The sequence below is a fragment of the Schistocerca americana genome, chromosome 1, assembly GCF_021461395.2.
Source record: "Schistocerca americana isolate TAMUIC-IGC-003095 chromosome 1, iqSchAmer2.1, whole genome shotgun sequence".
In the NCBI taxonomy this organism is placed as follows: Eukaryota; Metazoa; Arthropoda; class Insecta; order Orthoptera; family Acrididae; genus Schistocerca; species Schistocerca americana.
In genome coordinates this window covers 931,479,686-931,503,790 of record NC_060119.1, presented here as the reverse complement: position 1 = coordinate 931,503,790, position 24,105 = coordinate 931,479,686, and the positions used below count along the sequence as shown (strand labels likewise).

At 39.7% G+C, this 24,105-nt stretch overlaps 1 protein-coding gene across 1 annotated transcript in view; it reads left to right on the top strand.

Annotated features, from left to right (window-relative positions):
• LOC124615400 (protocadherin-like wing polarity protein stan) overlaps positions 1-24,105 on the top strand; it is a 357,491-nt gene that overhangs the window by 204,979 nt on the left and 128,407 nt on the right. Inside the window, exons 25-28 of the mRNA XM_047143245.1 lie at positions 4,542-4,725; positions 15,780-15,979; positions 16,128-16,337; positions 18,922-19,108. Of these exons, the coding sequence (XP_046999201.1) occupies positions 4,542-4,725; positions 15,780-15,979; positions 16,128-16,337; positions 18,922-19,108 (781 nt within the window). The remainder of the gene's footprint in view (positions 1-4,541; positions 4,726-15,779; positions 15,980-16,127; positions 16,338-18,921; positions 19,109-24,105) is intronic.

Sequence of the window (24,105 nt, the reverse complement as noted above, 5' to 3'; positions counted from 1 at the left end):
TTATGTCCCATAAATGTTCAATGGGATTCATGTTGGGTGATCTGGGTGGTCAAATCATTCACTCGAACTGCCCAGAAAGTACTTCAAACCAACCGTGAACACCTGTGGCCCAGTGACATGATGTATTGTCGTCCATAAAAATTCAGTCGTTGTTTGGGAACATGAAGTCCATAAATGGCTGCAAATGGTCTCAAAGAAGCCAAACATAGTCATTTCCAGTCAATGATCAGTTCAGTTGGACCAGAGAACCCAGTCCATTCCATGTAAACACAGCCCACACCATTATGGAGCCTCCACCAACTTACACAGTGCCTTGTTAACAACTTTGATCCGTGGCTTTGTGGGGTCTGTGCCACACTTGAACCCTACCCTCAGCTCTTACCAACTAATTCGGGTTTCATCTGACCAGGCCACAGTTTTCCAGTTGTCTAAGGTCCAACAGAAATGTTCACAAGCCACAGAGAGGCATTGTACATGATGACGTGCTGGCAGCAAAGACACTTTTATTGATCTTTAGCTGCCACAGCCCTTAATGCCACATTTTACCAGACTATCCTAATGGATACATCCTCGTTCATCACACATTGATTTCTGCAGTTATTTCACGCAGCATTGCTTGCCTGTTAGCACTGACAACTCTCCACAAATGCCAATGCTCTTGATCGTCAGGTGAAGGCTGTCGGACAATGCGTTGTCCATCTTGATATGTAATGCCTGAAATTTGGTATTCAGGGCACGCTCTTGTCACTGTGGATCTCAGAATATTGAATTCCCTAATGATTTCCAAAATGGAATGTCCTAAGTGTCTAGCTCCAACTACCATTCCATGTCCAAAGTCTGTTAATCATGTCTGAAACCTTTTACATGAACCACCTGAGTACAATGACAGCTCCACTGATGCACTGCCCTTTTATACCTTGTATATGTTGTACTACCACAATTTGTATATGTGCATATCGCTATTCCATGACTTTTGTCAGCTCACTTTATAACTTAACTAGCAGCATGAAATGAAACTTCTCAAATGGTATGGAATTCCTATAAACTAATGTAAGAAATTATTCAACAGTGGCACAAAGGCTGAAACAGTATTTTGAACAATCTTAGCTACTAGTTGATATATCAATGAAAATAATCAATTTTTGAAAATATCGTGTAATGGGATAGATAAAAAATCTATTCACCAAGCAGTGGCAGGAGAAAGCACACATAAAGCTATTGAAATTTGCAAGCTTTCAGAACCAGTGGCTTCTTTTTCTGGCACAAGGGTTGAAGAGAATGGAAGAGGGGTGAAGGAAAGGACTGGTGAGGTTTAGGGAGGGGGAAGAATTTGGAAAAGTCACCTGGAATCCTCGGTCAGGGGAGACTTACTGGATGGGATTAGAAGAAAATTCTGATAGTTGGGGACTGTACCGGATGAGATCTGAAAACCTGAGAGCATAAAAGAGGAAGATAGGGTAATAAGGAAGACAGGGATTATTGGCAAAATATTATGCCCAAATTAGTAAGAGTGGAAAGCGAAGTGCGTTGTATGTGGTAGAGGTGGCTTGCAGGGAAAAATAGGCAGGTCAGAAAATGAGGTGAAGAAAGGAATATTTACTGAGAAGAAATGCTGAGATCAAAGAAATTAATGTAAATTTAAGCCAGGTGGTTAGTGAGAACCAAGGACGTACTGCAGCATAAGTTCCCATCTGCAGACTTCTGAAAAAGTGATGTCTTGGAGAAAATTTCATACGACATGTGAGGCGAAACAGGCAATGAGATCATGACCGCCATGTTGCATAGCCTGCTGTGCAACAGGGTATTGTGTGTTGCCAGTCTCCATCTTCTGCCTATGCCCCTTCATCCTATATTGTAACTTTTTGGTAGGCCGAGCAGTGTTTGCGTAACAGTTGGTACTCAAAAATGTGTTCAAATGTGTGTGAAATCTTATGGGACTTAACTGCTAAGGTCATCAGTCCGTAAGATTTCACACTACTTAACTTAAATTATCCTAAGGACAAACACACACACCCATGCCCGAGGGAGGACTCGAACCTTTGCCGGAACCAGCAGTACAGTCCATGACTGCAGCGCCTTAGACCACTAGGCTAATACTGCGCAGCGGTTGGTACACAAGATGTGATGTTTCACAGATGACTCTCCCTCAATAGAATATGTTTTGCCAGCTACAGAGCTGGTAGGAGGGAGCATAGGGCAAATCTTACCGTGGGGATGGTCACAGGGGTAGGAGCCATACGATAAGGAAATGGGTGCAGAAGCGCCACAGCGTCTGACACAGATATTGCGGAGATTAGGAGGCTGAGAGAAGCTGTTTTAGTTGTGGTGGCCAAAATGTCAGATAGAATGGACCCTATTTCAGGGTATGATTGAAGGAAGTTATAGCCTGTCGATGTAGCTGATTAGTACAGGCAAGACCAGGATAAAACTGTGTGACTGGAGGTGTACTTCTAAGTTGTTTTTTGACAGGATCAGCAATACCAGGACTGGATGCGACAGTTCTTCCAAATATGCTTTTGAATTAGGCTGGTGGGGTAATTACTTCCAGTGAAGGCTGAGGTGAATAGAATAGTGGTGTATTGCTGTAAAGAATCTGCATCTGAGCAAATATGTTTGTCTTGAATGTCAAGGCTGAATGGGAGGGATCGTTTGACATGGAAAGGATGGCAATGGTCAGAATGTAAGTATTGTTGTTCCGTAGTAGATTTAAAATTGTTTATCTGGGCTTCACTGAGGACGAGATCAAATTCAAGGAGAGTGGCATGGGATTTGGAATAGGACTACATGAAACTTGATTGAGAGAATGTATTTAGAAATTCCAAGAATTTTAACAGGTGAGCCTCACTATGAATCCATATGGCAAAAATGTCATCAATGTATCTAAACCAGACCAGGGGCTGAAGAATTATAGATCCCAGGAAAGCCCCGAGGAAGCATTATAACGTGTTATTCATTCTTGCCTCCCACCTGGCCATAATTTACATTAATTTGTTTGGTCTCAGCACTTCTTCTCAACAACTGTTCCTTTCTTCACTTCACTTTGCTTTAGTTTTCTGTATCTTTATTTTCTGACCTACCTATTTTTCCTTGCCCGCATCTCTACCATATACGATGCACTCAGCTTTCCACTCTTTTTAACTCATACATGATTTTTGTAACTAGTCTCTGTCTTGCATATTAGCTTACCCTCCACCATTAAGCTATTAGGTTTTCATATCTTGTCTGGTGCTGTCACCAACCATCAGTCTTTCATTCTTTTCCCATTCAGTAAGTTTCTGATGACCTGGAGTTTCAGGTGACTGTTCAGAGCTCTCCCTATTTCCCATACTGCACTGGTCTTTTTTTCTTCACTCTGTTCCTTACTCTTCAACTTTCCGGCCAGGAGGAGGAGCCACTAGCTCCAAAAGCTTGCGGATTTCAATACCTTTATATGTTTTTCCTCCTGCCATGGCTTGGTGAGTAGATTTTTTTTTATCTATCCAATTACATTAAAACTAATGTTTATAATGTTTAACTAATACCATTTATAAAAATGTATGAAACTATAGCAAAAGGATTAGAAATACCTCTGCTACATTAAAAATAGCTCGAAATATGCACAAAAATGAAATATTCAGTGTTGTCTTTGAACAGATTTTTGTGACCTTCCTATTTTCTTTCTTCCATCTTTGTGTTAATTAAAGTTACGACTTATTAGCTTTACTACCTCAGTCAATTCAAGTGTGATTCATTGTTTTCATTTAATTGTAGTCTAGTAATAAAATTTGCAAGACTTGGGCATTAATTTTTGCTCTTATTTTCTCCTTGCTGCATCTTAGATTTAAAGACATAATACTTGTAGTACACAAAGGAGTTGAGCAATAGTCAAGAAATTTGCTCATTACAAAATTGAAAGCTATATCTTAGTTCAGGATAGCGAACTGAATTTGTTTATTGTCAGATATTAATCTGATACGACTGATGAAGCTGTTTATTTAATTTCTTCCATAAGCCAATTCTGCCTCTAGTGATACTGACTCATATGGAAATAAAAATCACTTTGAAAAGAAAGTGAATAATTGGTGTATCATAGTCTTTCTCGGCACTCAACAGCTCTGTAAATATTTATAAAACTCTAAAAAAGAAAGGGAGGCGACAATGAAGGTTGGTACCATCACCCCGTGATCATATATGCAATTCTTTCCTACACTTTTTATCATTAAGTGGTCTGTTAATTACAGTTCTTCAGTGTATTTTCACATCTATTATGGTAGGTTTTTAAAAATTTTAACCATTATTTGCATTGAGACAGTGTTGAAAAACATGCAATAGAAAAGGTTGTAACACACAGTACCTGGTAATGCTCTATAAGATCACGTCAGTAAGGACCCTTTAGATCAGTTTCTGACATCAACTGAGAATGCTCATTTATTTCAATACATTAGTGATCTGCATTTAATTTGAAATATATTTATGTTGCGTGTTTTCTATGAAATATGAGAAAAATTTGGGATCTTTGTTCTAAGCATTTTGTTATTAGTATGTCTTATTCTGTTTTACAGGAAAACCATTTCCAACCACCTGATTCTGAACGCTGCTTTGACTGTGAATGTTATTCTATTGGTTCATTTGGGAATCAGTGTGACTCAGTTACAGGTCAATGCAGCTGTCGTACAGGTGTGATAGGGAGGCGATGTGATTCATGTCCAAACCCATATGCAGAAGTAACACTCAGAGGATGTGAAGGTAAATTGAAAACAGAAGTTAACCAAAATTCACAGCAAGACTTTTTTCCTCAGGTAATGGTCCAGTCACAATAATATGAGCACTACAAGTCCATTGTCGTAACACGATTCACGTGGTCCGTCGTACTTCACATAGTGTAGAGCAGGAACTGTCTGCTAGGCATGTCCGATGTAAAACTGACTGGGCACGGCCCGCGCTGCCTGAGTTGTTGTTCCGCCGGCAGAGGGCGCGACCGAATTCTTGCGTGCCCTCTGGTGAACGGGACTTTACTTGCGGCATCTCCTGTCCGTAACACGCCGTGCCGATGTGCGCCTCCCGCGATCTTTCTGATGGCTACTGCATCCATGTTTGATGTCAGTGTGCAATAACAACTCACGAACTACAGGTGACAGCAGTAGCAGTGGAGGGTATGTAAAGCGTGTCAGAATATTCTGAAGACAATGCAGAAACAGAGCAATTTATCTGATGTCCAGTGACTTTTGAGCCAAGGGTGAAGGCATTTCCAAAATGCAAAATGGCTAGGTTTGTAAACTGTTCTGATGCCACCGTGGTTAAAGTATGCTGTGCTATACAAAACTGGTGGATAATGGTGCACCACAGACCATAGGTGACAGGGGTCAGCAACAGCTGCGGAGATGTGTATGGGTGAATAGATGTGCAACTGTTGAGTAACTGATCACCCAGATGAATAAAGGGGCTACCAGCGATATCTCCTCAACGAACATACAGCGAACATTGCTGCATATGGGCCTCTGTCGTAGGCATCATGTTCGTGCATCCATGCTGACTGCTGTTTACTGGCAACAAAGGCTGAAATTTGCACATCAGCACCATAACTGGACTTTCACTAAATAGGTGCAGGTGACTTTTTCAGGTGACAGGTGGCCATTAGTGTGTATGGCATGAAACGTCTGAAAGGAAACACACTGCAACCACTGTTAGAAGGGTCCAGGCCAGAGGAGGGAGCATCAAAGCCTTGAGAATGTTTTCGTGGTGTTCGTTGGGTGATCTTTTCATTTTGGAAGGCGTGGTACATCAACACAAGGATGCACCTATCTGTGGGAACCATATCCATTCCTATGTGCAGTTTGTTTTTCCTTGGCACATGGTGTCTACGAACAGGACAATGCAATGTGTCTTACAGCTCAAAGTGTATGTGCATTGTTCAAAGAGCACCAGGATGAGTGTACTATACTGTCCTGGCTACCAAACTTCCAGACTTTAGACACAATTGAGAATCAGTGGGAGCACCTCGATCAGACTGTTCGCACCATAGATCCTAAACCGAGAAACAGTGCAACTGGTCATGGCACTTGAGTCAGCATGGTTCCACATCCCTGTTGGTAACTTCCAGAACATCTTCCAGCTTGTATCGCAGTGGTCCATGGTGCAAAAGTCACAGTAATGTGACTGGAGAGGGTAAAAAGTATAAGGCACAGTGAATTACAATTACGAATGAAGAATGTAATACATTTGATCCCTTCACTCATGAAGCACATGATTTCAGAGATCGCTTTCCATGCAGTTCACAGGCATGCTGATAGAGGTCACCTGGGTCAGCTCTGGTGTGCCGCCAAAGAAACAATATTTTTTAAATAGTCACAAACGAGTGCTTGGTCTATTCTGTGATCTGCATTACTGTTGTTCAGTCAATATGTTCAGTGCTACGCACAACCTGTACTTCATTGTATCTTACGTATTGCTCTATAAAGTACTATGTCCCATAAAGCGTGTTTGTTCTTACTATACTATGAGTGAGGGTTACGTTTTCTCCGGCTGTTAGTTCAGTCGAAAGTCACCCAACAAAACATCTTGATGGGAGAAACACTCCAACGTGTCATTGCTCAGCAGCAAACTTTCACGGAACAACAGCTGGTGCTCGCCACTGCTCTCTATCAAGTGGTCTCATGGTTACACCAACATTTCTAGTTTTTTTTTTTTTTTGGGTGGCCAATGCAAATCTTTGTAGTACTTTCTTTCTTTCCTGGATTTTGGGCGCACATTTATCATTGTTGTACCAACTTGCACCTTTGTAAGAACTGGCCAAGTTGTTATTTGATGAAATGTGCAAGCTTCTCTCAGCATGTTACTGTGACAGAATGAATGTCATTGCAACTCATTTAGAATTTCAGCATTGTCAGAAACACCTGCACCAGTCTTACAAAGCCTGGGCTGCAGAATTCCATGGGCTCAGCCATCATTGTAAACTTGTTGCTAGTACCCATCACGAATCCTTCTGTGATCACATGGTGCATGATGTTATTATTTGTATGGACTGGGATAGGGAATTCTGTGAAAAAGCACTTCATTGTGAGAATCCAACGCATACAGATGTGCTCAGTATAGCATAATCCTTTGAAGTGTCACAGGGCACAGCCAGTCAGATTGTTGCCTGGGGGAAGGTATCAGAAGTTGCTCAATCAAACCCTGTTAGGTACACTGCAAGTGATCAGGATGATGGGGAAGCTGTTGCAGCTATACAACTTTCAACTCAGCATTGCATGGGGTTGTGTCGGTTACAGCCACAGCAACAACAGACCGCATCACAACATCAGCAACAAGCCTCTCCCATTTTGCCTGTACTACTTCATCCAACATGGTCATGCTGTGTGCCCTAATCATTGGGCTCTTTGCAACAAGTGTTGAAAGAAAGGCCACATTGCATCAGTGTGTAACTCCTCTTCAAACGTGGCTGTTACAGTAGTACTGATGGACATTAACTGTATCTCTACAATAACATGCTGTATCTCTACAATGACTGTCTCAGCAAACAAATTGTTTATTGACTTGTGCATGTTCAATAAACCACTAAAAATACAATTGGATGCAGGAGCTGCAGTGACTTTACTAAGTGCACAAATGTGCATGGACTGGGTTCCCATCCCCTCACACAGGTTTCATGGAAGTTTGTTAGGTACAATAAACAGCAGTTTCCGATCCTAGGTAATTTCTCTTCTCTTGTCTCTTACAAATCTGTTTTTCACGTTCTCACCTTCCTTGTTGTGGGGCTATTTGCATACCACAGATGTGTTTGGGTTAGAAAGCGTTTCATGCTTTCATTTTCTCCATTGTCAGCGAGATAAATTTAGTGTCAGATCAAGTTCCGTATCAGAAACTGGAGTCACTCTGCTCTGAGTTTTTGTCTCTGTTTTACCCTGGGCTTGGTTGTGCTACCGGTTTTCTTGCCCACATTACTATGAAAGAGTTCGTCTGCCCTTGTAAAATTTTTTTTCCTGTGCACAGCAGGTGCCAATCATGTTGCATGACTCTGTTAAGGCCAAATTAGACCATTTGATGTCGCTTGATGTCTATTCAGCCTATTTCTTCCTGTGAGTGGGCTACACCACTAGTCATCATTAAGAAGTCAATGGGTAATCTTTGCCTCTGTGGCGACTTCATTGTCATAATTAATACACAGTCCATGATAGATATGTGCCCTTTGCCCTGCCATGACAAATTGCTCACAAAATTATTGGGCGTCCATTGCTTTTCCAAGATCATTTTGTCAGAAGCGTACCTCCAGCTCCCTTGGATGAGGCCTCAAGGCACCTTCTCGTTGTCTTTACGTTGTTTGGCCTATAACAATATCAAAGCTGGCTTTTTGGCATTGCTAGCTCGCCCACAATTTTTCAGCATTTTTTTAGAACTGTTGACACCCTCTATGCTCGGCTGCATAATTTACCTTGATGGTATTGTTGTTTCGGGTTCTTCTACCAAAGACCACCTTAGAAATCTCCAATTGTTGTTTTCTGTTTTGAGTCTGCGGGTCTCAAGTGCAATCTTGCCAAATCTCAGTTTTTTCTCATGTTGATTGAGTACCTAGGTTTTGAGGTTTCTCAGACAGGTGTCAAACCATTGTGTCACCTTGTTGATGCAATTGTAGCTTTATTGTGGCTGACCTCCATTATGGAACTGCAGGTAAAGGACATATGTAAAGTTGCGTCCTACCATAAGTTTTTACCTGATGCTTCCACTATTGCTCAGTCCCTGTATGTGCTTGTGTGTAAAAATGTTCCTTTGTTTTTGGTCCCCAGCGTGTGCATGATCGTTTGCTTTGCTTAAATCTAATATTCACTCTGCCCCATGTCTTGCCACTTTTCAGCCAGGTCAGCATCATATGTTGGCTACAGATGCCTCTCAGCACAATCTTGGCATGGTGTGGTACAGAAATAAGTAGACAAGTCTGAACAACCATTTACTTATGCTTCTAAGACTTTAACTCCCACTCAGCAGCACCCCTCTCAGATTGAAAAGGAGGCTTTAGAGATTTGGTTGCTTTCAAGAAGCCCCGTGTCTCCTTGTATGGTTCTAAGTTGTATCTAATCTTGAATCAAAAGCCATTAGTTGCTTTTCTTAACCTTTTGGCTTCCATGCTGGACAAGGAAGCACATTGTTTGCAGCAGTGTCGTCTCTTCCTCTCCCATTATCATTATCAAATCCATTACTGGCTGATGATGCAACACGTTAACGCAGGTGCTTTGTCTTTTTTCAATTGGCCTGAACCCGGCTTTCATTCAGGATGAGTTGCTTTGTTTCTGTTTAGGTATTGAAACCAGAATGTGATAGTTTACCCGTCACTAGTGCCACGTGACCATCGGACATCACCAAGAATCCTTTACTTAGTCAGGTCATTTCTTCCAAGCAGCACAGTTGGCCAAAAAAACCTATGGGCCATGCTGCGGATCCTTAGAATGATTACATCTCCCTCCGACTCCACCTTTCTGTGTTTGATGGGTAGTTTTGTTAGCTATGGAGGATATTGTTCCTCCAGTTGTAATACCCACTTCCTTATGCTGTAATGTACTGTGGCTTCTGCATGTCTACCATTGGAGGACCTCTCACACCAAAGCTTTGGCCTGCCAGCATGCGTATTGGCTGGGCATAGACGGGGACATTACTTGGCTTATTGCTGTTTGCACTCATTGTGTTCGGCAACTGTGGCCCCACGGATGTCTTTTACTCTGGTCAACATTGCAGCAGCCATGGGAGTGTCTGCATGTGAATTTTGCTTTGCCCTTCCTAAATAAAAATTGGCTTATTATAATGCACGCCAGTTCCAAGTGTACTTGTGTGGCACGTTGTCTGTCCTCGTCTGCGACAACCACTATTTCAGCCCTGTCTAAGGTCTTTGCAATTGATGCACTTCCGTATGCTGTGGTTACCGATAATGGCTCCCATTTGTTTCTTGAGAATTTGATTTTTTTGTATAGCTAATGGCGTTTGCCAGCTCACAACTCCCCCTTTTCAGCCTCAGTCTATTGGTCAGGCTGACCCATTGTGATGACGTTTGCTCTCTTTTTATTTCTTCATTGACTGTACTCTGTGCATTGCTACACAGGCTGTAAAATGGGTTCTGGAAGTACAACATTGACTACTTTGCTGACAGGTGCACATTTGCGTTTCACAGTACTTTACTTTCACTGTTCACAACCCCACAATAATACACAGTTATATGGCCAGTGCACTGTTGTTTAACCTTCAATAAACCTCATTAATAGGTTGCAGGCTAGCATCCACATACTGCTACAATAGTTTCCTGTTGAACATCAATGAGCAGTAAAAGACATAACCACGTAGTCCACAGTTTTTTCAGAATAATCAGGTACGTATGGAACAGACACTGTCATTGTTTTAACAGACGCCCTAATTGTGTAATTGTGTAAAACTTATTTCACAGTTAATTTGAAGCATCGTTGTTCTAATCAGTACAGATTTCTCGTCTGAAACTCGGGCGTGGACTGACTGCCTCTGGACCAAAAAATCAGGCCCTTATACAGGGTGTTACATAAAGGTACGGCCAAACTTTCAGGAAACATTCCTCACACAAACATAAAGAAAAGATGTTATGTGGACATGTGTCTGGAAACGCTTAATTTCCATGTTAGAGTTCATTTTAGTTTCGTCAGGACGTACTGTACTTCCTCGATTAACCCCCAGTTGGCCCAATTAGAGGAAGGTAATGTTGACTTCGGTGCTTGTGTTGACATGCGACTCATTGCTCTACAGTACTAGCATCAAGCACATCAGTACGTAGCATCAACAGGTTAGTGTTCATCACGAACGTGGTTTTGAAGTCAGTGCAATGTTTACAAATGCAGAGTTGGCAGATGCCAATTTGATGTATGGATTAGCATGGGGAATAGCCATGGTGCGGTACGTTTGTATCGAGACAGATTTCCAGAACGAAGGTGTCCCGACAGGAAGACGTTCGAAGCAATTGATCGGCGTCTTAGGGAGCACAGAACATTCCAGCCTATGACTCGCGACTGGGGAAGACCTAGAACGACGAGGACACCCGTAATGGACGAGGCAATTCTTCGTGCAGTTGACGATAACCCTAATGTCAGCGTCAGAGGAGTTGCTGCTGTACAAGGTAACGTTGTCCACGTCACTGTATGGAGAGTGCTACAGGAGAACCAGTTGTTTCCGTACCATGTACAGCATGTGCAGGCACTATCAGCAGCTGATTGGCCTCCACAGGTACACTTCTGCGAATGGTTCATCCAACAATGTGTCAATCCTCATTTCAGTGCAAATTTTCTCTTTACGGATGAGGTTTCATTCCAACGTGATCAAATTGTAAATTTTCACAATCAACATCTGTGGGCTGACGAGAATCCACACGCAATTGTGCAATCACGTCATCAACATAGATTTTCTGTGAATGTTTGGGCAGGCATTGTTGGTGATGTCTTGATTGGGCCCCATGTTCTTCCACCTACGCTCAATGGAGCACGTTATCATGATTTCATACGGGATACTCTACCTGTGCTGCTAGAACATGTGCCTTTACAAGTACGACACAACATGTGGTTCGTGCACGATGGAGCTCCTGCACATTTCAGTCTAAGTGTTCGTATGCTTCTCAACAACAGATTCGGTGACCGATGGATTGGTAGAGGCGGATCAATTCCATGGCCTCCATGCTCTCCTGACCCCAACCCTCTTGACTTTCATTTATGGAGGCATTTGGAAGCTCTTGTCTACGCAACCCCGGTACCAAATATAGAGACTCTTCGTGCTTGTATTGTGGACGGCTGTGATACAGTACGCCATTCTCCAGGGCTGCATCAGCGCATCAGGGATTCCATGCGATGGAGGGTGGATGCATGTATCCTCGCTAACGGAGGACATTTTGAACATTTCCTGTAACAATGTGTTTGAAGCCACGCTGGTACATTGTGTTGCTGTGTGTTTCCATTCCATGATTAATGTGATTTGAAGAGAAGTAATAAAATGAGCTCTAACATGGAAAGTAAGCATTTCCGGACACATGTCCACATAACATATTTTCTTTCTTTGTGTGTGAGGAATGTTTCCTGAAAGTTTGGCCGTACCTTTTTGTACCACCCTGTATATCCTCACAGTAATAGGTGCTGAAACTACACATTGTTCGAAGTTAAATTTACATAAATTACAATTGAAGCTTAACTCATTAAATTAACGGAATAAATTGAAAAAAAATTTCCTATTAACAGTTTCTTCTACTATGAGGGTTAGGCCAAATTATTTGTTTAAATGACGAAATTAACAGATATCATTCGGGAGGACGACGGTTCAATCCCGTGTCCGGCCATCCTGATTTAGGTTTTCCGTGATTTCCCTAAATCACTCCAGGCAAATGCCGGGATGGTTCCTCTGAAAGGGCACGGCCGACTTCCTTCCCCATCCTTCCCTAATCCAATGAGACCGATGACCACGCTGTCTGGTCTCCTTTCCCCAAACCAACCAACAGATATCATTATGTAAACAATATTTTTGACAAAACTGTTAATTACTTTGGAATTAATTAAGGGCTGGCTTTGCTAGCATATTTTTGAATAGAGCCAAATAGATCGTTAAAGAATACAATTAGTTGTTCCCCCAAATGTTTATAATTAATACAGAATTTATATTTGTTTATGTGTCAACAATAGAATTTAAGTTACGAAACAATTACTGATTTCACCCTATAACAAAAGATACTAACTAGGAATAGTTGGTATAAATTAGAAAATCAATTGCATACTTAAATCTATGCACAAAATTAGAACTGGTATTATATTCTTTAAAACGGAGGGTCAACCTTTCTCTTTTATGTAAATTCCGATTATATTCACGTATGTTAATGGTAATTAGTTAAAACTGAAAAAACAAATTTAAGTAGGCATCTGGCAAAACAAGAGGGGAAGTAAAAACATCCCAGCTTGCTTTGTCACAACATGGTTTGGATGTTTAAAACTCAGATGTGGAAGTATGTATCCAGCAGGTCCCCTGAAAGTGCTGTAGACTAATTTTTGAGTTCATCAATTACACTCGGGTGGGGGACAAGAGCCGAGCAGACCTGCTACATGGATCCCAACCACGGACCTCCCTTCAATTGAATTGCTACATTTGATGCCTTGTGAAACCAATGCTTTTTTTATTTTTATTTTTTTATTTTTTATTTTTTGCACCTGTGCTTTTTTGGTACCAGTGTTTTTTTTTATGTACCATCCATTTTTTCTGTACCTAGTGTTTTTATGTATGTGGTTTTCCCAGCCAATTGAAGGGAGGAGCAATGTACCTTCCCTCATGATGCGCATGATTACAGAGATCGCACGTCCCTACAGTTCACAGGTCCGCTTACAGAGGCCACCTGGGTTGGCCCCCTGGTGCGCTCCGCTGAGCTGCCAAAGAAGCAGTATTATTTAAATGATCATAAACATGTGCTTGGCCTGTTCTGTAAATTGCATTACTGTTGTCCAGTCAATGCGTTCAGTGCTACACACAACCTGTATCACTGTAATATTCTCTAGACTGTTTTTCTTCTCCTGTATAAACATAAAATATAGTTATGGTGCATCTGTAACCTCCTGTAGATAGATAGAATTAGGTACTTCCTCCTGAATGTTTGCAAACTCTTGATCACCATTGAAGCTAAGTGTAAAGTGGTAAAGGAGCTCATGAGGAAAATGTCAGATACAGTTTGCTTAGGAATTAAAATGCACCACTTCAAAGAAAAGTGAGATCTAACATCATAGTTTTTCTATGCATCCATTTTGCATAGATATTATCCAGAGCAATTTTTCCAGTAATTTTTGTTTTCCCTTATTTTCGTCTCTCTCTCTCTCTCTCTCTCTCTCTCTCTCTCTCTCTCTCTCTCTCTGCCCCCTCCCCCCCCACCCCCTCCCCTCCCTACGGTATGTCCATTGTAGATGTCTTGCTTGTCTCTTTTCTTCAACAGTGACCTTGCCCCACCTTTGTGTCACTCCTGGTCTATGGCACATTTTTATTCTCTGGACCGATGTCAGTATTTTTATTTACTCTTATGTAACCTGTTTAAATGAAAATGTTGTTCATTTGGTCAGATTCAACTGTTGCTACCACTGCTGAAAGAGAGATGTCATTTGGCGATAGTTCACTTTTTTTTCTTTATATATCTATGCTAAACTAGTTTGGCAGAACAGAAATGAGTTCAAAATAATGAACATGGTTAATACAAGGGGACAGAGCAGAAAAGAAAATTCATTGCATTGCCAATATCTGTTTCTTTATATGATTTGACACCTCTCGATTAAGCTAGAGTTTGTTCACATTTATTTTGCATTTCCATGTGAATTCCAAATTTTGACATTTCCTCCATTAACGAAGTTGTCATAACTGCCAGGAAAAAAAAAAGAAAAAAAATTGAAATATTGTTTTGAAATAGTGATCTCGTAGTAACAATTTAGTGTCATTGCTCAATTTTGATTAGATGTATTTTTTTCTCCAGTGCACATTACCCCTTTTTTTCCCCCTAGAGCAGAAATAAAGTAACCACATTGCAGTATCAATTGATTGATTTTTTATTGGTCCAGCTTTATCACACTACATAAATTGTACAACTGTTATTGGAAGGTCAAAATGAGGACACAGTTATGTTTAATATCAACTAAAAGAAGTGAAAGTAATTAAATAGGTAGATATTCCTATGATATAAGGTATCAGTAACTATTGAAGTTCAGGTCAAAAGAAAGTTACAGGAATACACAGTATCAGCAAGATAGTAGGCAAATTAAAAATTAAGTACCTATTCTTATAATTAAATTTTTAGATAATGTTTTTATTAAATAATTAGAAATTCTTTTACAGGCTAGAAACAATGATTTGTTAGAAATGCATTTAATTTCATTTTGAACATTGCATTGTAGCAAGTATTGAATAAGATTTAGATTGGGTTCATTAATTTTCTCAACAGTTACATCATCAATAATTCGAAGCAACTGGAAAAAACATCGTCCCTAATGATACTGTTGTTGGGCCGTATACATTAACCTACCATTCCTTCTTTGTTGTTCTGAAAATGCAGTCGCTAATTAAATGAATATTATTTGTCTCATTCAGAGGAGCCTCAGCATACTTGGAGCCAGTTAACATCCATTTAATACAATGTGTAAATGATTGACAGTCAAGAATGACTTTGTAAGGGTGTCTTTGGTGTGAGCTTAACATGCTTGTTCATTTCAAAAAGTGTCTTAACCTTAAAATAGTGGTGAAAGTGAGGGGCCACTTTCATGACCTGAGAGAGAGAACTTGCAAGCTTGATCCGTATTTCTGAAGAGATACGTAGATAATAGACCGTAGTTGAGGCAAGACCATCACAGACTGGATGAGAAAATCATTTCTCAACTGCTCTGTGATGGTATTCTCCCAAGTACAGTTTATTACCTATGTATCTAGTCTATTATCTCTGTATCAACAATTATTCTCCAAACTGTACTGTTCATTTAAGCTAATGCTCATTCTCAGATTTCAGTGAACTGTACATGAGCTTCAGTAGAAGCAGAGAACATTCTTTAAATGGTTCATGTGCGTGTGTTCATGTATCTTTAGTTGCACCTTTGCATTCAAAAAGTTTGTTGAAGCAGCATTGTTAATGGTCTGGAGATCTTATGTGAGAGTAAGTAAATAATATAAAAGGTTAACATACTTCTCCTGTTCTTGAAACTCTACAGTCCACAAATTAGGTTGAGTGAGTGTATTAATGTTGAGTATAAGGTTGTTGCTCATGGTTTAGATATCATTTACATAATTTTTTGTCTCTTGCGTTATAGTGGTTTACGATGGTTGCCCTCGGAGTTTTGCTGGTGGTCTATGGTGGGAACGCACTAAGTTTGGACACATTGCTTTAGAATCATGTCCAAGTCATTCACAAGGCAAAGCTTCTAGAGCATGTGATGAAGAGTTGGGAGGTTGGCAAGAACCAGATTTATTTAATTGCACATCAGACCCTTTCCTCGATTTGCGGAAAGTGGTATGTCATTAATTTTACACTTTTTAAAGAAAATTTTAAAGTAATTGTCTGTTTGTACCAAAATCATTGTGGCAATTCTAAACACATTTAATTAGAGCTTCTACAAATTTATAGTACTGTTATTTTCATCGTGTCCTGCACTTTACAGCTGATGCAGCTAGAGGGAGGGGACTTGAGTGTAACAACATTTGTTGCAATAAAGGTTGCATCTGACCTACATCGTGCAACCAATAAAACAGAGATGTTGCATGGAGCAGATGTCCTCATATCACAACAGTTGCTAAGAGAGCTTATGATGCATGAAACTAATGAAAATGGTCTTAATCTCACACACAGTCAAGACAAGGATTATATCAAGGTATTCTACAATTACAGTTTTTGTGTGAAATTGTGGCTTTGTTGATTAAGACACCTGTGAGATGTTTGTTGATGAGTCAAAAGAGAGTGCACCTGTTCATTAAGTTATAATTTCCTTTGTTCTCCGAGTAGATGGTAATCCATACAAGTTTCTGATTTGGTTACTTGAATAATCTTTTATTTCACTGTCAGTCCCTTTGAAGCTGCATGGACTGGCTGATTTGACAATCTTCACTCTTTGTAATGTGTATTGTTTTACTTTTTGGGTAGCTATGGACCACAACAAATTTACAACCATTAGGACAAGTGAAACTATCTGGCAGATAAAAGCTTTGTGCTAGACTTGGTTTTTGGACCTGGGATCTTGTCTTTCCTCCAGCTAGAGGAAGGGGACTTGGGTGTAGTAACAATTGTAACAATGACCATTCGTGGCTCTTGCTGAGTGAGCTTTCTTTTCACAAGTACATTTATCTACCTTCCAAACTTCACGAGAGTTCACTTGCATACCTTGTGAAACTAGTGATCCATTTCCTCTGGGAGTATTAGTACTGCAAGGTATGTGGGAAAATTTTTGTGATGATTGGAAAGTAGGAGAGAGGTACCTACGGATGAGGAGCTGTGAAGTTGTGCATCTGGCTCCAGGATCCTGCACAACCCTCAGGTTATCCTCAATAGAGAAGAAAAGCACTGGACACCCATACATGATACCAGCCTAGGGCAAGACTGATCCATCTCCCTACTGTGGGACTGTACATCTGAGACATGTGTTGGTATCTGGCCAACTGCACACAGATGTACGATGCGATGATCATAAGCCATTGGACAAATTCTGCACTTGTCTACAAAGAGAACCCAACTCTCTTGATCAGAGTTCCATTCTAAATCTTCCCTTGCCCACCCTCTTCTTGCACCATGATGCTGCAGCAGTTGAAAGAGTACTGAAAAAGAAGTTTTCAAAAAAAAAAAAAATTGTTTAAATAAAAGGTTGGAAAGTTTGGGGTTTGCTGCCAAGTTGTTATTTTACTGTCATATTGTTTTGACTACTATCCCTAGTCATCTTCCTCCGGTTCTCACCATTTGGGCTGCAACCCATGGGACACACTGAATGCTGCCCTGGGGCTGTTACAGAATGAAATCGTAGCACAGTATTTTAAGATGAGCCAAAAGGCCATATGAACTGTATATAAGTAAGAAAACAGTTGCAAAACAATGCAACTCAGCAAAAAATGTCATAATAGGCACTAATCTACGAACAGAGGGGGAATGTCGATCTGTTTTCATATGTGGTTTAAGCAGTCAGAGTGCTGGCTCTCATTCTTTATTTGACTTGAAGCCTTCACCCTAGTTAATTAAAACATGCCCTACTCTAATCTTGATCGTCACCTTTATCACATTTTCCTTGAAGTGTGTTTGTTACCTACACCACATTGCTGCTATGTTCATAATGCATTTCATGCTCGCAGGCAAGGCTGTCTTATGTGACAGGCAAGTTTGCTGGTTACTCGAGTTGACTGTATTTCTTGTGTTTGTCATACATTTGTTCAATCATTCTTATAGTCTCTCCATCATATTATATGATTGTGGTATGTTGTATAATATTTTGTATGGTTTGGCATATGCTTTTGGCTCTTCTTCAAATTTTTATAAGATTTTTATTCTTTAATGGCCGTGGGAAACAAATTCTAGGATGTTGTGTCCTGTACACAGTTTAAAGCCAGGAAGATCACAAGCTATGCAAAGTATTAGGGTGATGGAATCTATTTTTGAACATTTTACATCAAATGATTGCTTAAAATTATGCACTTATAATTACACAAGCTCAGACACAAAACACATTAACAAATGAGCAAGTTATTATGAAGACATGGATTTCTTTTTATCTCTTACATCCTGCTCAAGGTTAGCAGAACACTGACTTATAATTCCAAGACTTGTAAGACCTACCCTGTTAAAGAGAGAGCCACATGTGTTATGATTCACATAATACTCTAGTTCTTTTGCAACTACTGCTCAGTTTTTATGCTACATGATAATCACCATGCTATAAGGAAGGGTTCATACTTGTAACACAAAATACCTGTCCAGTAAAGTCTTCTCTGTTTTATATTAGCTGTGATAATAGTGTCTGCTTCACCACATGAATAACATTGATTTCAGTACAGAAAAATAACATATTACAACTAACCAACTTTGGCATCATTATCAATTTTAGTTTCTTATTCTCAGTTTTCACTTGTTTTGCTAAATTAGGCTAACATAGTATCTAGGAAATGGTTGAATCGTAGACAAATTGGCTATTTCATTGAGATTTATTCTCTGACTTAGGTTCTTTATCAACAGATTTTGCTTTGATAATTATTGCTGATGATGGATAATACATGGTAGTTTGTAATATGATGTGGTGTATTTCTTAGGACAATGTTGAAATATCAGATATGCATAATGCATATGTAAGAGAGAGATAACTAAAATTAGAAATAAAACCTATCTTGAGAATGATTAAGTATATGAAAATTAATGATTTTTCTGTGGTTCTTACATGTATAAAGTACACACAATGAATATCTTAATGTTTCTCTCTCCAGAATATGGTGGAAACAACAAGTATCATTTTAGATTCCAAATATGAGGAACATTGGGAACGCATTGAAAGCCTAACTGGTGACACTGCAGAAGATCTGCTCCAGTCTGTTGATAAATACATTGCTACATTAACCAAAAGTCAGCAAGACACTTACACAGATCCATTTGAAATTGTTGCTGACAATATGGGTAGGTTTGTGCACTTTATGGTTGTTATTATTATTATTATTATTATTACTATTAATGTTGTTATTGTGGTATAATGAAACCTCTTCCAGGCACTTAATTATGAATTGCAGAGTAATCATGTAGATGTAAAAATTTAAAACTACATTTTTTGTCCTGTTTTGTAACTTCAGTCTCACACCATCATTAATCTTTCATGAATGTCATTCACTGTCTGCCATATTGAGTACTGAGACAGTTTTTACTTTTTCCGTCAGAATAATATTATGAAATTTCAGTATGATTTGACAACTAAACTGCTATACTAGCTGCTCAGTGGAATTTCTTTTACTTATTATTGCATATGTATCTCCCCCCCCCCTCCCCCCGAGAGGTTATTTATTTTTGATGTGCATTGGAATGCACTGCAGAAGCTATATATCTTTACTCACTGCAAAGAAATTATTCTCTAGAAATTACATAGTAAACAGAGCTCCCCTACCATCTGCTTCTGGTATAACTTCATCACCACCAACACCAGCAGCCATTTGACTTGCATAGCTGAGTAAAGACATCCTCTAGACTTTTCCTTTGATTAAAATTTTTACATATAAGTGGGAACAGGAAAACATGATTCTAATTTATGAGCAAATTTGGTGTTACTATTTGCCAAAACCAGTGTTATTTTTTCCAAAAATGGATTTTTTTTTGCTAGATTCATTATTCTTTATGAAAATCAGTTAATACTTTGGCCAAATTCGATCTTGTTTTTCCCAAATTCGTTGTTAGTTTTTGCAAAATTTGCTTATTTGTTTGTCAAATTTGGTGTTACTTTTTTGCTAAATGCGGTATAACTTCTTTGCCAAACTGGGTGTTACTTTTTGGACAAATTCAATTTTTCTTTTCCAAATTTGGTGTTATTTTTTGCCAAATTTGATGTTACTTTATGCCAAATGCAGTGTTGTTTATTTTGCCAAAGTTGTTGTTGTGGTGGTGGTGTTCAGTTCAAAGACTAGTTTTATGCAACTGTCCTTGCTAGTACAACCTACATCCTTCTGAATCAGCTTACTGTATTCATCTCCCTCTGTGATTTTTACCCCCTCCCCTGCACCCATCCCATGCATCCCTCCAGTACTAAATTGGCTACCTCTTGGTGCCTCAGAACGTATCCTACCAACCAATCCCTTCTTCTAGCCAGGTTGTACCACAAATTTCTCTTCTCCCCAATTCCATTCAATACCTCCTCGTTAGTAACGTGGTCTACCCATCTAATCTTGAGCATTCTTCTGTAGCACCAAATTCCGAAAGCTTCAATTCTCTTCTTGTCTAAACTGTTTATTGTCAATGTTTCATTTCCATAATGTCCACACTCCACACAAATACTTTCAGAAAAAACTGTATTCGATGTTAACAAATTTCTCTTCTTCAGAAACACTTTTCTTGCCATTACCAGTCTACATTTTTTAAAATTTTTTTTTTTTTATTATTATTTCAACTTTCAAGACTTTGTCCATTCGGTTCAAGAGCTCTTCCAAGTCCTTTGCTGACTCTGACAGAATTACAATGTTATCAGCAAACCTCAAAGTTTTTATTTCTTTGCCATGGACTTTAATTCCTACTACAAATTTTTCTTTTGTTTCCTTTACTGCTTGCTCAGTATACAGATTTAATAATATCGGGAATAGGCTGAAACACTGTCTCACTCCCTTCTCAACCACTGCTTCCCTTTTGTGCCCCCTCAACTCATAACTGCCATCTAGTTCCTGTACAAATTGGGAATAGCTTTTTGCTCCCTGTATTTTACCCCTGCCATCTTTAGAATTTGAAGGAGAGTAATCCAGTCAACATTCTCAAAAAACGTTCTCTAATTCTACAAGTGCTTTAAATATACACTATGTGATCAAAAGTATCTGCAAACCTGGCTGAAAATGACTTAAAAGTTCATGGTGCCCTCCATCAGTAATGCTGGAATTCAGTATGGTGTTGGCCCACCCTTAGCCTTGATTAGAGCTTCCACTCTTGCAGGCATACATTCAGTCAGGTGCTGGAAGGTTTCTTGGGGAATGACACCCATTCTTCATGGAGTGCTGCACAGGGGAGAGATATCGATGTCAGTTGGTGAGGCTTGGCTCGAAGTCAGCGTTCCAAAACATCCCAAAGCTGTTCTATATGATTCAGGTCAGGACTCTGTGCAGAAGAGTCCATTACAGGGCTGTTATTGTCGCGTAACCACTCCTCAACAGGCCGTGCATTATGAACAGGTGCTTGATCGTGTTTAAAGATGCAGTCGCCATCGCTGAATTGCTCATCAACTGTGGGAAGCAAGAAGGTGCTTAAAACATCAATGTAGGCCTGCACTGTGATAGTGCCATGCAAAACAACAAGGGGTGCAAGCCCTCTCCATGAAAAACATGACCACACCGTAACACCACTGCCTCCGAATTTTACTGTTGGAACTACACATACTGGCAGATGACTTTCACCAGGCATTCGCCATACCCACACCCTGCCATCGGATCACCACATTGTGTACCGTGATTTGTCATTCCACATAACATTTTTCCACTGTTGAATTGTACAATGTTTACATTCCTTACACCAAGTGAGGCATCAGTTGGCATTTACTGGCATGATGTGTGGGTTATGAGCAGCTGCTCGACCATGAAATCCAAGTTTTCTCACCTCCCGCCTAATTGTCATAGTACTTGCAGTGGATCCTGATGCAGTCTGGAATTCCTGTGTGATGATCTGGATAGATGTCTGCCTATTACACATCACGACCCTCTTCAGCTGTCGGGGTTCTCTTGTCATTCAACAGACGAGGTCGGCCTGTATGCTTTTGTGCTGAACGTGTCCCTTCACGTTTCCACTTCACTTTCACATCAGAAACAGTGGACCGAGGGATGTTAAGGAGTGTGGAAATCTCATGTACAAGTATGACACATGTGACACCCAATCACCTGACCTCATTCGAAGTCCGCGAATTCCGTGGAGCATCCCATTCTGCTCTCTCATGATGTCTAATGACTACTGAGGTCACTGGAATGGAGTACCTGGCAGTAGGTGGCAGCACAATGCACCCAGCATGAGAAACATATGTTTTTGGGGGTGTCTGGATACTTTTGACCACATGGTGTAGGTTTACCTTTCCTTAACTTATCTTCTACGAGAAGTCGTAGGGTCAATATTGCCTCAAGTGTTCCTGCATTTCTCATGAATCCAAACTGATCTTCCCTGAGGTCAACTTCTACCAGTTTTTCCATTCTTCAAAATGGATTCATGTTAGTATTTTGCAACTGTGACTTATTAAACTGACAGCTCAGTAATTTTCACATCCATTAGCACCTTCTTTCTTTGGAATGGGAATTATTAATCTGGTGTTATATTCTCAAATTCTAGATTGCTTTTTTGCAAAATTTGATGTTTTTTGCCATATTCCATGTGTGTGTGTGTGTGTGTGTGTGTGTGTGTGTGTGTGTGTGTTTTTGCTATATTCATCATCAAGTCGAAGTCTGTTATGTGGCAAATGACCTGTCAGTTTAGGATTGTATTCAGACCTCACTGTTTAGAAGATTGCAAGTCAAAATGCCATTCTCACATTCAGTAACTCTTAGTTTCAAGTATTAGTAAACTGACATCCTCAGATTTATAACATTTTTATGTGCCAAAATCACAAATTTAGCGATGCCTCGTGAAAATTACCAGTTTCAAGTTATTTCACTTGAAACTGCTAATTTCACATTATTGTTTTCATGAAATTTTTGTGTCCTTACCTATTGGCACCTATCCCGATCCTACATGTTTCTACTGTTATTTGCTCACCTTCTTTTAGGTCATCCTTTTTGTCTTTTATTATCTCTTGAAATGCAACAATGAGTTCCATTGGACCATCCACTATCCATTCACCTGTTTACATGTCATGCCTAGCCACATTTCATTTTCACTTTGGTGTTGAATATGTTTGCCCCTCTAATCTGTTACCTGATAAATTTATCTTTGTTTTTATTATAACACATGTTTAAGAATTAGGCAGGAAAGAAGTGGTGATGTTTTACTCCTAAAATTACTTTGACACTATTTACCAGAACATTTTTATTCTAAGCATTAATTTTTAATATAGTGACAATTCTTCTTGTACGGTATGCTGGGCACGAGAGCAAGAGAGCCATCACAGTAATCAGTCTTATGCTTCAGTGGGTTCCCATTTCTGCTACACTTCTAAATGATACTTTTGAAGCCATGAAACATATTGGACTGAAATTGTCATCAACGGTCACTTCCATTCTTGCAAATATAAGCTTACCTTGGCTCAGTATACTAAGTTTTTGTTGTTGCTGCCATGCATGACTTAGATGCAGTACTAAACTGCTGCACCATGTGAACACTCTTTAAAAAAGGATTATGGCCATGGTGATACATGGCTGGTCATTGTCAAATGGTTGTTGTAATCATATGCAGATAATGGAAGTTTGCTAAATGTGAATATAACATAGTTGTCTCTTTTCAAATACATGGCAATGGCAGTGTGAATATAGATTAGTTGCAGCTTACTGTCGATGGCAGTGCAGTAACCAACAATGGCTGCATAGCAATCCCGATATGATTACTGCTCCTGAACAGGCACCACAATGCTGGTGTTGAGTGTCAGCAGAGCAGAAATCCATAATCATGTTACACTATGTGGGCACTGTCATTACAAGAAGCATTAACACTGGCTTGGCACTCTGATGCATTGGTCATATTGTTCTCTGGTGTTGTAATATCTATTAAATAACCTTTTGTTAGCTGTTAATTCTTCATCTGTCTCTACTTAGATCAGTTAGATCAGAAGCAATTGAACATTTGTGGACATCTTTCATGTGTTTAAACATTCCTTAAAATAAATTTCTAAGAGATGCAATTTTTTAAATGGTTCAAATGGTTCTAAGCGCTATGGGACATCTGAGTTCATCATTCGCTGCAATTTTTTATTATTTACCCCAGACTACCCATTTTGGTTAAATACATTGTTCCAAGAGGAG